We start from the raw sequence: 14,142 nt of genomic DNA, 5'->3' as shown, positions 1-14,142 counted from the left end.
TCAGAGCTGGGAGCTGATTTGTGGTGGGCATGTGATGACATTGTAGCCGGGGGGGGGTGGCCTCTTCTCCCAGGCAACCAGCAGTAGAACAAGGGGACACAGTCTCAAGTTGTGCCGGGGTAGGTCTAGGCTGGATGTTAGGAGGAAGTTCTTCACAGAGAGAGTGATTTCCCATTGGAATGGGCTGCCCAGGGAGGTGGTGGAGGCACCGTCCCTGGAGGTCTTCAAGAAAAGACTGGATGAGGCACTTAGTGCCATGGTCTAGTTGATTGGATAGGGCTGGGTGACAGGTTGGACTGGATGATCTTGGAGGTCTCTTCCAACCTGGTTGATTTATGATCTGCTGGTTGTCCAGAGCAGGGGTGGAGAGCTTGGGTGAAGTCCCTCATGTGCATGAGGAAGAGGTGAATTTAGCCACCGTAACCTCAGCTGAGCACTGGCCGTAGCTTGCGGATCCCGAGCAGGACTTGGTGGCCATTCTGTGTGCCCTTCTGCATCCCTCGCAGCCACAGTGAGCAGTGGGTCCTATCCTGTGCTCTCAGACCCGGTCCCAGCAGAGGGAGCTGTGACATTAGCGAGCAGAGCCACTGCTCTCCTTGCTGAGACAGCAGCCTTGGGCTTTGGAGAGGGACCAAAGTAAACAGTGCTAGGGCCCCAACGCTTTGCAGCCTTCATGGAGAGCTCCCCTGACTCAGCCCCTTTTGGTCTGGAGACCAAGCCAAGAGTTATGCAGGACTTGTGAACTCCAAAGTAAAAGCAGTTTAGCTCTAAAAGTGACTTTTAAAAGATTTCGTCCTTAGCTTGCATCCATGCAGAAAGATCTCAGGCCTTCAGTGGTGTTCAGCTGTCATTAGAGCATCTCTGTGTGCAGTGGCACAGGGCTGGGACCCCACACCTTTCCTGGTGGGACTTCAGTCACTTTGGAGATAGCAGGACACAAACTCACCTTTCAAAGAGTGTTTCTTACTTGCAAAGAGTCTTTCTCCCTCCCTTACACATGCACACACACTTAAGGCACGCACAGGCAGGAAGCAGCACAGCTTCACACCAAACAAATCCCATCCTCCAAACAGCAAAGCCACAGCTCCAAGGGGACAAAGGTGTTCCAGATCCCAGCCAGACCCAGGGTGAGCACATGCAGACAGCCAGAAGTCACTGTGCTCAGATCACCCCTTATCATTTGCATCCTTGAGATACGCAGTGCCAGTAACAACGTGGGGCAGTTCTCTGATCTTGTAGTTTGCACCACAACATGCATGGTGGCAGCAGCCCATGGCAAGGGGCTGTTGACTTTCTCCCACAGAATATGTCACCTCCCAGGTCTCCATCCCACTGCGGCACCCAAAACCCCTCCTACCACCCAGGAGCCATCCAGAGATCAAGCAGAGAGTTCAGTGAGGCTGAGAGCTTGAGGGGCAATGGTCAGTGAGAGATGCTTATGAGTCTGTGCAGAAGACCCAGCACTAAGGTTCAGAGATGTGTTTTGAGCATGGATGCACCAGGGAGGCCTGGAAGAGGTTCTTGGCTGCATCCTGGTGTTACTTGGCCCTGGGAAGCTCTCGAAGCTGAAAGTCAGGGTTCTTTGCATGCAAACTGCTAATACAGCCCAGTGCCCTGAGAGAGATGGAACAGGACATTTGACCCTGGGGACAGTCCTTCGACCACTAGTAGACAACTACGCACATGCTCAAGCTACCATCTTCATCTCAGACTGCTGCCCTCAAGACACCACAGGCTGAACTCTTGGAAGTGCTGAGCACTTACTGACTAAAGTCAGGGCTGGCACAACTCAAACCTAGCAGCCCCAAGCTGGAGCAATCAAAGCTCCCTCCCAAAAACTCAGCATCGAACAACAGAACCAAGAACCAGGACAGACACCAGGACTCCCCACTCCTCTGCTCCTCCAGCCCAACCCCCAAATCAACCACGTGGCTCAAGGAAGGACGAATTGTAGTCGTTTATTTGGGTCCTTTTGAAAATACCATCACGTATCTCCTTCCATTCATGGCTTTGTGCGGTCTCTCGGCGTCCTAGCCAGCTCTGCAGCACGCTTCTTCCTCCAGCAAGCAAGTGACCATCATCCCTTCAAGGTCGGCAGGTTGGAGCTGCCTGATTCTGTCTCAGCAGTCATCCCTCCGTGCCAGGTACCACCTGGGAGCATCGCACAGACTGGGAGCAGAGCGAGAGCGGCAGGAGGGCAGTCCAGAGGGACTGGTGGGGATGGCTGTAGCTTTCAGCTGCCCCAGGAAAGGAGTCTCTGGCTTGTGTTTTCTGGCAACTTAGAACTGGGTTTGATTCTTCATCGTTAAAAAAATAATAAAATGCTGCTGCTATCTGCAAAGGGAAGGAGAGAAATTGATCAGCATCCCCAGGATCCAAGGATGAGTTCTACCAGAAGACTGCAAACCCAACAAGAAGCACAGAGCTATGTGAAGGTTGGGAGCTCAAAAACCATAGCAGACTGAGATGCCCACATCCATGATGGGGGACACCCACACTAGTGCCTTCCCTTTTCCTCCATGTTAGGCACACATGGTCCTTCAAACCAAACACCACAAACCAGCAACAACTCCCACCCAGATATGCAACCTCCAAAAGTCTGAGTAAGAGCTCAAGAACTTGGGGAAGTTTTGGATTCCTAGTGCCACTGGGCACCGCCATCAGCCTGCTCCCACCAGGATCTGTGGTTGCTTTCCTCACACCTTCAGAAGGTGAAGAGTCAAGACAAGCCTCAGCATGGTTGAAAATCCCAGCTACAGGGACTCAGACCACAGAACAGTCTGCATTCAAGCAGGTTATGAAACAAAACAAGGGCTTCACATCCTGCCCAGCCACATCAGAGCTGTTGAGTAATGAACTCACTCTATTGCCACCTCTCCAAACTCTCATCGTTTCCACACCAGCAGGAATTTGCCCACATGCACAAACACTGAGGAATTGTGCCCACATGCACAAACCTGGGCTCCTACTCTTCCAAAAGGGCTGAAAACAAGACCTTACATTATCCACATCTCCACCTCCTGAGGGGCTTAATGGCTCAAAGGCCATCTCCTACTTACAGTTCAGTGTCTACAATGACATCTGGCTTCTCCAGAGTTTGTCTTCTCCTCTGGATGGCATCCACAATCTTTTTCCTGGGGCCCAACGGGATATTGATGCTCTTCAGGTCATTGTCTGAACATAGCATGAGGGCCTCCAAGTCAATCTTTTCCTTCTTCAGGATGGAAATGAACTCAAACATGTGCAGGGAGGCCAGAAAAGTCTCCAAGGGGCTGGTGTCTGGTTCGTCATCGTCGTCTAAGCCCAGCTCCACCTCATCCCAGGGTAGCTCCTCCGCGTTCCTCTCCTGCAGGCTGTTGGCACTGCCAATGCTGTCGTTGAGACTTGGCGAGCGCTGCAGGCGGCTCCGCAGTTTGACACCTACCCCCTCCGCGTTGTCTTCGCCCAGGGTGCCGGCGTCCTCCCGGCCGATGCCAAAGAGCCCGCTGCTGACGTAGTTGCGCCGGAACACCATGGTGCCCAGCCCGGGGCGGTTGAACAAGGAGTCGTGGCCGGAGTCGGTGCTGACTTCCGAGTGGGCAGAGTCCATGTGCAAACCTGGGTCACTTATGGCACGGGAGACAGTGTCTTCGTCTGTGAGGAACATGTCCCTGATATTCCGCCGCGTCCACTCCTTGGGGCTGGCGTAGGTGCCCTGTTTCACGAACATGACGTCGTTGCCCAGCTGCAGGCCAGACAGGGACCGCATGCTTTTCCTCCCGTCCTCGTAGATCTTGAACGTCCCGTCCACCTGCTTCTTCTTCTCCAGCTTCTTCTGTATTTTCGTCTTTCCCTTGGCTGTGCCGTGGATGGTGGCTTGTGAGTATGGCAGAGAAGTCACCATGGACATGTGCTGGAACTTCTTGCTTAAGGTGCTGCTCGAGTAGCTGGAGAAGCTCATGGTATCCGAGGTGTCCGACATCTCCTTTCTGTACCGCTTCTCCATTCGCTCGTGGTGCTTCTTCTGCAGCTTCACACAGTCCTTGATCCTCCGCTCCGCCTCCCGAAAGGCCTTGTCCTTCAGCTTGCTCACCAGCTTGGGGTTGAGGCTGCTCTGCTTGGCGGCAATGGAGTCCAGGTAACGCACGCACTCCATGTGCCCCTTCATGGCTGCCATGTCCAGCGGGGTGTGGTAGTCATTGTCCAGGCACCAGATGTTGGCCCCAAAAGAGATGAGGAAGGAAAGGCAGTTCAGGTGGCCGTTGGCTGCTGCCAGGTGCAGAGGGGTGTTCCCCCAGATGTCACATTTGTCGGGATCACCTCTAGAAAGCAAGAAGAAGAGCCAGTTAGCACGCGGGCACGGCTGGCAGACTCAACTGAGGCGTTCCCAGGCATGCAGGATCAAACCAGCACCAGCCATTGCCACCTTGAAATGCGAAGTTGTGCACCTCTGGCCCCTGCAGCTGGATTTTAAGGCAGCTTTCTGGAAAGGTGCACCACTGACATGGACTCATGTGCCTGATGCATAAGTCTGCCATAATTCCCACCAGGTGAATTTAGCTCTCAGGAGATATCTGCCCCTACATTAAACCTGCTTTTGGAGAGACGGAAGACAGATTCTGAAAAACCCAAAACTGAGATCTGAGGCCCATGACTGGGATATGAGCCTGATCCTGAAAAGCCCAGCACTGAGATCCAAAAAGCCCAGGACTGAGATATGAGCCTGATCCTGAAAAGCCCAGCACTGCAATGTGAAAAGCAGAGGACTGAGATATGAGCCTGATCCTGAAAAGCCCAGCACTGCAATGTGAAAAGCAGAGGACTGAGATATGAGCCTGATCCTGAAAAGCCCAGCACTGCAATGTGAAAAGCCCAGGACTGAGATATGAGCCTGATCCTGAAAAGCCCAGCACTGCAATGTGAAAAGCAGAGGACTGAGATATGAGCCTGATCCTGAAAAGCCCAGCACTGCAATGTGAAAAGCCCAGGACTGAGATATGAGCCTGATCCTGAAAAGCCCAGCACTGAGATCCAAAAAGCCCAGGACTGAGATATGAGCCTGATCCTGAAAAGCCCAGCACTGAGATCCAAAAAGCCCAGGACTGAGATATGAGCCTGATCCTGAAAAGCCCAGGACTGAGATGTGGGCTTGATCCTGAAAAGCCCAGCACTGCAATGTGAAAAGCCCAGGACTGAGATATGAGCCTGATCCTGAAAAGCCCAGCACTGAGATACGAAAAGCCCAGGACTGAGATGTGGGCTTGATCCTGAAAAGCCCAGGACTGAGACACATGCCTGATTCTAGCTCAGACTGGAATTTCAAATCTCAAACATCCCATTAAACCCCAGTCAGGTTCTGCCTTCAAACCTTGGCTTCATTCAGATTCTGTGGAAGGACATCCAAAAACCTCTGCCTGGGACACCACAGAGTCCTACCATGAAGGTAGCATCGCCATGGAATGGTCATCCTCAGCAACAGCTCTGAAACCTGCCAGCTGCTGCAGCTTCCCATTAGTGTCTGGAGAAATCCAGGGCAGAAGAGGGCACATTGGCAGGAGACAATAAGCAAAACTGCTGGCATTGGCCTTGGGGTTGGGGTTCTGGGGGCTGGAGCATTTACTGTGCCACGCTTGGTCTCAGTTACACAGCTTGAAGCACATTGGTATTAGCACATCCTGAGACTCCAGTTTCAGAGAAAGTGGAGATTAGGTTTCTGCACTCCTCAAGAGCTGGGCGCTCAACTACTGACGCTAGCAACTCCTCTGGCAGCGCTGGCCCCTAGCCCAGTGAGCTGCTGATGGGACTCAACTGCTTGCCTGCATCTCCTGCCTCCCATGGCAGAAGGACTCAGACCTGGGGTAGAGGAGAAGTCTGTCCTCCTGGCATTCCTCTCTATTTGTGAGCTGCTGAAACAAGAGAGAGTTCACACCCCTGCTGGCACCAGCCCTCGCCCAAGCATGTGTGCTAACGATATGCAGGCAACAGCAGTATCTGTCAACAAGATGCACTCCCTCTGCACACATGGGCAAAGCAAAGCCTTTTATTAAAGCTGGGCAGCTCCACCACCCTCAAGAGCAACTCCCCACAGGCAGCATGGCTCTGTGCATCCACATAGCTCCTGCCAGTTTCCACACCACCCTTTTGGTGAGCTCCAGAGGAACCGAGCACTGTCCCTCCAGCACAAAGGCCTCAGCTCCAAGTCTTGGTGCCACCAGGAGCCTGGAAGGCAGAAAGACTGTGAGATACTGCACACTTGAGACCACCTGGCTGTGTTACTTGTTGCTGCTTTAGGGTGTGTGTTGACCAGAGCTGGGAGCAGCAGAGCCCAGAACCCTCTCTGAAACCCCACAAGCTCTGTGCCCATCTCAGTTAAGAAAACTACTTCAGAGAAAGAGCATGGAGATCACAGGAGCTGAGGGACTCCTTTCCCCTCCTGCTCTGCATCTTCATCACTAGTGCCCATGCATAAGGCCCAGCACCAGGTCATTTACCTTCCCATGCTGCCAGCAGGCTCCCTGGGTACACTGCTAGTCAGGGGACAGCAGAGCCAGAGCAGGGTTACCAGCTGGTGTACAGACCAGCACGCAAACCTCAGGCTTGGACAGCATCTCAGCTATGAAATACTGAAGGGAAATGATTCTGCAAAAGGCAGAAGTAACAAAAACACTGTCCAAACATTAAGCTGGAGATTATCTGGACACAGGGAGTAACCTTCCTGGCTGTAGTCTTCACAGAGCTGCTCTGAAGTGTACTCCGCTTTCCCCTCATGGAGCATCAACAGTAGCTCCACCACAAAACTTGTAGAAACCCCTTAAGTAACTCCTGGAGCCTGCTGGTGAGATCAGCAAGTTAGTCAAAAGGCTTAAAACTGTGTAAAGCCCCAAACAGGCTCACAGACCCTGCAGGACTTCTGTACCCAGAGCCTTTGATACCTCTCACAGAAGCAAATCATAGAATCAGTCAGGGTTGGAAGGCACCACCAGAATCATGAAGTTCCAACCCACCTGCCATGGGCAGGGACACCTCACACTAGATCAGGTTGGCCAGAGCCACATCCAGATGTGTGCTAGGAAGGAGAAGGGTAGGTGAGCAGAGGGCCAAGGAGCCACTAAACCAGCAGAAGGAGAGGAGGGAGCAGCCGAGTCTCCAGGAGTGGTAACTCCCCAGCCCTTGCTTCCACCCTCGTAGTGACATGTCCAGGCTGGGAAATTCATGGGCAGGATAAATATTTGATGAATTGCAAGAGAAGAGTAAATTATTGATGGAGCTGGCTTAAAGAGCCAGTGAAACTGGAACTGCCAGCACTGGCACTGGGACGATGGTGTGTGAGGAGTTGTCCATTTGTTGACATGTGCTCTGAATGGGCACATGTGTGCCCAATGTGTGTGGGCAGATGAGGCAGGGCACCAGGGGGGTCCCAGCGTGGACACAGACTCATGATGTGGACAGTGATATAGCAGTGGACTCACTAGAAATAATCTTGCTCCCTCAAACCAAGTGTGTGGATGCTCAGATCCACAAAGAGCATCCCAGAGCCCATTCTTGTGTCTGGTGCAGGGAGGTTTGGGTGGATTCGTATTTGAAGGTCCACTTTCCTTATGCTTTCCACTTCCTCAGAGAGTAAATGAGGGGCAAAAGCATCAAACTCAGCTTTCTCTGGACATTTCCACTGTCTAGAAACAAAAAAGATTAGAGCAAAATTTAGGGAGAAGCTCTACACCATAAGAGTGGTGAGACCCTGGAACGAGTTGCCCAGGGAAGTGGTAGAAGCCCCATCCCTGCAGGTGTTTCAGGCCAGGCTGGATGAGGCTTTAGACAGCCTGATCTAGTGTGAGGTGTCCCTGCCCATGGCAGGGGGGTTGGAACTGGATGATCCTTGTGGTCCCTTCCATATAGCATCCGACGGATGCTGTGAAAATTCGCCCTCTGCATCCCTTTGCCCTAAAAATGTTTGCCAGAGGTGCTAAAAATGCAGCAGGAGGAGAGCAGAAAGGTGACTTGCAAAGCAGAGGTGTTTGATCCAGCACAGATAATAAACATGAGGCCCTGCCTCTGGCGGGTGCCTGTCCCAGCAAAACTTCTCCTCCAGGCTGCTGCGCACAAGGAGGTGCTGACTGCAGGGTCCACTAAGTGGGAACCTATTTTAATGACAGGTATGAAGTGCATCACTGCTCAACTTCAAAGCGTTTTCCAGTGCTGAGTCAACTCCTATAAGGATCATTATGAAAAATGCTGTTAATTGAGCCCCTTGGGTGGACGTGGGCATCTCCTGAGTCACCCTGCTCGCGCCCTCGCACGCACCCTCACTCCCTTCCTGCTGGTTTTTTCTCCTCACTTCTCCCAGGGGATCCAACTAGCCAGGGAATCCAGCAGCACTTACACATCTCCTTCCCTGGCTGCACGTGTGAGGCTCCTCTGATAGCAATGGTCTGGCTCAGCCCTGGCTCATGGGTATGTGGGAAGGATGGAGGTCTTGGACCAGGAGCCAGCTAGGTGCAGAGTGTCTCCAGTTCCCATTAAATGTTCTTAGATATAGGAAGGGGGGGGGGGGGGGGGGGGGAGGGAAATCATTAATGGCTTGAGGGAAAAAAAACACCAGCTTCAGCATAGCCAATCAGGAAAATGAGCTAAGCAAAGCCTAGAAATAGGTAGAAAATAGGTTTGGACCCAGAGGCAAGCCTTGGGTCCTGTACCCCAAGCTTTATCCAGCTGGTGGCAGGTGAAGGATTTGGCTTTACTCCAAGTTCAGATCCCCCAGAATCATGAAATCATAGAATATATTGGATTGTAAAACACCCTGAATGGTCATCTTGTCCAGCTCCCCTGCAGCGTGAGCAGGAACATCCCCAACTAGATCAAGATTGCTCAGGGCTTCTTCAAGTTTGACCTTAATGTCTCCAGGGATGGAGTCTCCACCACATCTCTGGACAACTTGTTCCAGGATTTCACCACCATGACTGTGCAGAACTTCCTCCTAAATCTATTCTGCTGTAGTTTTAAAGCATTGCTTCTCATCCTGCCACTACAAGCTCTTCTAAACAGTCCCACCCCAGCCTTCCTGCATGTCCCCTTCAGATACTGCAAGGCTGCTATAAGGTGTCCCCAGAGCCTTCTCTTCTCCAGGCTGAACAACCTCAGCTCTCCCAGGCCTGTCCAATCCAGCTCAGGTGCTACAGCTGAGGTTCATCTCAGGGCTCTCTACCTCTGGCGCCAGCCAAAAGCCAGGCCAGCAGTTACTGTTACTGGTGACTCTTAGCACTGGCTGGCAGTGCCCAGGGGCACATCTGGCTCAGCACTTCCCCATGCCCATGCTGACTCTGAGCAGCCAGCTCAGGAGCCGGAAGCAATGAAACTGTGACAGCTCCACCCTGCTCCCTCACCTTCCTGCAGGTCATCGCCCAGGGGGAGGTTCCCACCAACAAGGCCAGGCTGCTGCTGGCAGCCACATGGCCATCAGCCCCATGGCATGCAGAGGATGCACATCACCTTCACGTGTCTTGCTACAACCTCTGCCACAACCCTGTCCCGGCCAGGGTGACCTGACCTCCTCAAGCAGCCTGGCTGATGGCAGGAGCCATCTCGTCCCCTCCAACCCACCACTGAGCCACTCACACTGCTTGGCCATCAATACCCAAAGCATCATTGTTCTTTAGGAAGAAGTTCTTTACAGTGAGGGTGGTGAAACACTGGAATAGGTTGCCCAGGAAGGCTGTGGATGCTCCCTTCCTGGAGGTGTTCAAGGCTAGGTTAGATGAGGCCTTGAGCAACCTGTTCTAGTGGGAGGTGTCCCTGCCTATGGCAGGGGGTTGGAACTGAATGATCTTCCAACCTAAACCATTCTATGATTCTGTGATCTGTCATCCCCCCTTACTGTAAGAAGGGAAACTGAGGCACATCTCTGCACAGAGACATCGAGAGACAAAGCTGACTACAGACCAGCACAGCAGATCCTCACCCCTCCTGTGGCCCACTCCAAGACAAGAAATTCCTGACCATTCCCAGCAGAGGCCCCCAGACTTGTGTTCAGCTGGAGCTGGATTGGTGCCCACCCCCACCACAGTAGCTCATAATGAACCATGCTGAAGAATTCCAGCCTCTGAAAAGCTGCAATGCTAAATGCCAGTCGCCCTGCCCTGTCCCAGCCGTCGTGTTAATTGAGTTTGCTTCCCTCACTGGAGACCAGCCAGGAGGAAGAAAAAGGCTTTTTGTGTTGCAAACAAGAAGGATGAGCCACTGCTGATCCCTCCATCCCAAACTCACTCTTCACCCCCGTGCAAAGGTGGCACAGAGGCACAGACGCTTCACCAGCTGGTATGGACAGAGCCATAAACAGGTTTCCTAACCCCCTGTGTGGAGGCTGAGACAATGAACTTCCCTCAGGGATCCACCAACAGCTCTAGAATACTTTCTTTCCCCCTCCCCATTTCAGCACTCCACTACGACCTGCTGAGCACCCAGGAGCATGAACAAAGCTCCTGCACTGATGACAGAGCCTGGCCTGCAGCAGGACACAACATTAAGAGCTGTGATTTTTGCCCACCTCCCACAGCCCTGATTCCTCAGGATACCTCCAGCCAGCCTCTGTGGAGTACATCTCATAAAAGCCTGGCCTCAGCACTCCATCTCCCAGCTCATATGAGGATCAGTACCACCGACCAGCACTGGCAAGGAGCAATGTCAGATTTCACTGCCCCAAGACTCCTGCATCAACCCCTGTGCCTCAGCTTCCCTCTGCAAACTTCAGGCATCAAAGCTGCTTCCCACCTTACCCCTGCATGGAGCCCAGCCCTGCCCTGGAGCCTCCACTCTCCCATGCCATGGTCTAATGCTCTCCACCCTGCAGTGCAGTGCTCTCTGAACCAAAGGAGGGACAGTTGGGCAGCAGAGGGCAGGGAGAAATGGCCTGACATTTTGGAACACTTGGAGATTCTCCCTCTTGCCTTCCAAATGTCACAGTGTCAGTGGAGTAGGAGCACACCCAAAGCAGAGCTAAGTTTCATCCCTGAACGAGACCATAGTGCCCTTGCAAGTTGCCCTAAGCTCTAGCAGAAAATGACAGGGTCTGAGAGACCCTGGTCTCTCCTGGTCTCTCTGGTACCCTTGTCCCAGACTGGGGCTTTCCTGCCTCTCACAGCCCCAGAGCTGGCTCTGGGGAGCAGAGGGGTGCTTGCCCCCCACACTGAGTTGAATGGCAGGGTGAGGTGACATTGCTGATCTCTACTTGGTCCTGGCTGAGGATCTGACACGAATTCTGGATCTGAGATGAGTTCAAGGAGCTAAGTGCATCCTGCAGCTCCACAGACACACACTTTGCTCCACTATCCATCACGTAAAGGGCAGCAGGCTTTTGCCAGGCTATTTGTCCTGTCAGGAACAAATGTATATCAGGCTGTTAATTAAAGAGCAGCCAAGCTGTAAGTGGGCATGGCTGAGCCCAGGAGGTCCTTTTAATTCAATGTGAATTTATAAAGGGACCCCTCCACAGAAAAGCAGCCCCTGGGCTTTGTGGAGAGGCAGAAACTGCTTGCTTGGACATGGAGGTTGAGTGCAGGCAGCAGTGCTACAGGGTGTACTGTGATGGAGGCAGGAGATATAAGGAGATATAATGACACAGAAAGATAGAAAGTAAGCCTGAAAGGCCCATACTGGGGATGAATGCCCCTCCAGAAAGCAAAGGAGGGAGGGCAGAGCATTTCTGGAGGTGTGTTCATCCATAGCATGCACCTTTCAAACTGGCTTTTTGGCCATCAAAGAGTCTTTGGAACCATTTCTCGTGTCAAAGGTCTTGTCCTGCCCTTGTCTCTCTGGCCCCAGGTGGCAGTTTCCCTCCCAGCAGGAGCCCAGAGCAGGTTTCTGCTGGGCACAGTCTCTCTTGGGATACACACAGCAAGTCACGCAGCCCCCACCCAGGGAAGCCCCATAGGGCTCTCAGCTCAGGAATGACTCAGGATGCACCACTCACAGCAACATCTTGCTCTCTTCCCTCTGGACTCCAGATTATTTTCACCTGACCACACTCCTATTGCATCAAGCACTCAAGGACTTCCCAAAGTGACTCCCTACACAGCCTCTCTGACCCCCGGGTCTGAAAAGAAAATGCTTTACCAGGGAAGAACAGCAATGTGTCTGGGAGCTCTGCCTTCAAATACAGCTGGCCAGGACCTGGGGAGCTGGCTGAAGGTTTTGCACAAGCAGATGTTGAGAGCCTAGGAACAGGCACAGTGGAGATGCAACTGATCAAGTGCAAGACCTGCAGCCCAGGGTGGACAGAGAAAATCCCCTCACTGAGCCCCAGCCCAGCACCTAAGAGCAAACAAAGCCCTTCCAAGGAGGCATGATGTACATCATGGCTGCCTACCTCAACACTACTCCTTCACATTAGAAAGAAACAAACCAAAATCAGCACCACCAGCAAGCTCTCAACACATGACAGAGGTCACCCCACCTTTAGATGAGGTGCTCAGAAAAGCTGCTGGAGCAGAAGGAAGCACTGGCACATGCTCCCCTGGGAGGTTGGTGAGAACAGGAGAGCCACATACCATTCAAGAAAGAGCTAGGAGTGGAAGATCTTGCCTCAGCACAGGCCCTTTGTGAGGTTCTCCCAACACGGTCCCCTCAGTCCCACTCCCTTCCCTCCACCACATCCACGTTTACAGAGCCAGAGATGCTCAGACTCGGCCAAGAGACACATCAGCATCGAGCAGCATCCATGGGGGAGACTGGGCTTAAAGAAATCTGCTCTTGAGGAACCTGCTCCTGAATTTCCTGGCTCCAGGTGCATGACAGACTGCCCAGGGGTCGTGTGTTGAGACCTCACTTTGGGTAGAGCAGACAAGTGTCACCTACTGCCAGCTGGCACTGCAAACGTGTCTCCATGTGAGCACTTCTTGGGGCAGAAGGAGCAGCAGCTCTCCTCTCTGCCCCCTCATTTAAAAGGGCTTCATTTTTTTCAAGGCAGTGACCCTATGTGCTTGCACTTCAGCTCTGTCTGTCCTTACATTTCAGTTCTGTCTGTCCTTACACTTCAGCTCTGTCTGTCCTTACAGGACTTGCATCAGGACTGCAAAACGCTTGCGGCGGGGACCCAGTCCCATCTCAAAAGGAGTTTGGGGCAGAGGTGGTTATAGGGGCAGAGGAGGTTATAGGGGCAGAGGAGGTTATAGGGGCAGAGGAGGTTATAGGGGCAGAGGAGGTTATAGGGGCAGAGGAGGTTATAGGGGCAGAGGTGGTTATAGGGGCAGAGGTGGTTATAGGGGCAGAGGTGGTTATAGGGGCAGAGGAGGTTATAGGGGCAGAGGAGGTTATAGGGGCAGAGGAGGTTATAGGGGCAGAGGAGCAGCTCTCAGCAGCATTGGATTAGACTCAAACCACCATAAGGATTAAAAAATGTCAGAGAGGAAGACAGGAGAAAAGTGTTACGGACAGAAGCCATCACCTGAGGGGGCACCTGAGCCCACTCTGACTTGCAAGCAGGGAAAAGGGGAAGAGGGGGTGGCAGTTAGTCGGTGCCCCAGCGCCGTGCGGTCACCAGCACTCACCCTCTGCTGACGATGAGGCGCAGGGCGTCCAGGTTGCCGTGGTAGGCGGCCCATAGCGTCGGGGTCATGCCATCCTCATCCGGAGAGTTCAGGTCCTTCTTGGTGGCTTCCTTCAGGAGGTCCAGGTAGCCGTCCCGAGCTGCTCGGTGGTACTGGTCATTCATGGTGCAGAACGGTCCCCGGGCGAGCGCATGGGTGCCCAGGGGTGCTCAGGGGACGGGCATGGAGCTGGGGAAGGGGGAGCTGCCGGGGAGCCCAGCTCGCCTCGCACAGCTCTGCAGCACCAGGACACCTGAGAAGTGCTGGCTGGGAGGCAGGAACTCCTCCAAGCCCAGCCAGCCAGGTCCTCCAACGCTTCCCTGGGTCCTAAGTATCCTCCAGCCCTGACAGCTCCTCACAACAAACCTTTCACGCATCAGCTCCACTGCGCATCAAAAGCTCCAATTAAGCCGCACGGCAGCGCCGGGCTCAGCCGAGCGCTGTGCAGTAGGCACAGGGTCACGCAGTGACAGCTCGCCAAATCCAAATGTCCCCTACGTGCAGCAGTCCCCAGGAGGGCTCGGGGGCTGTATCCTGCGCGATATCCCTGCACAACCCTCGCCCGCGCAGCCCCAGCTGGAGCGAG

General features: G+C 53.3%; 1 protein-coding gene across 2 annotated transcripts; it reads right to left on the bottom strand.

Annotated features, from left to right (window-relative positions):
- Window positions 1-1,941: 1,941 nt before the first annotated feature.
- USH1G (USH1 protein network component sans) lies at window positions 1,942-14,142 on the bottom strand. Of its 2 annotated transcripts, XM_064151770.1 has the most exons (3): window positions 13,518-14,142; window positions 3,060-4,301; window positions 1,942-2,334 (listed from the first exon to the last, which is right to left on the bottom strand). In XM_064151770.1, the coding sequence occupies exons 1-3, from the start codon at window positions 13,679-13,681 to the stop codon at window positions 2,331-2,333; spliced, it is 1,410 nt and encodes a 469-aa protein (XP_064007840.1). In that variant the 5' UTR covers window positions 13,682-14,142; the 3' UTR covers window positions 1,942-2,330. The 2 variants fall into 2 exon arrangements, with proteins under 2 accessions (XP_064007840.1, XP_064007841.1); XM_064151771.1 differs by lacking the exon at window positions 1,942-2,334 and having other exon boundaries at window positions 2,973-4,301.

The sequence above is a fragment of the Pogoniulus pusillus genome, chromosome 11, assembly GCF_015220805.1.
Source record: "Pogoniulus pusillus isolate bPogPus1 chromosome 11, bPogPus1.pri, whole genome shotgun sequence".
Lineage (NCBI taxonomy): Eukaryota > Metazoa > Chordata > Aves > Piciformes > Lybiidae > Pogoniulus > Pogoniulus pusillus.
This window is presented reverse-complemented; position numbering and strand designations above follow the sequence as displayed.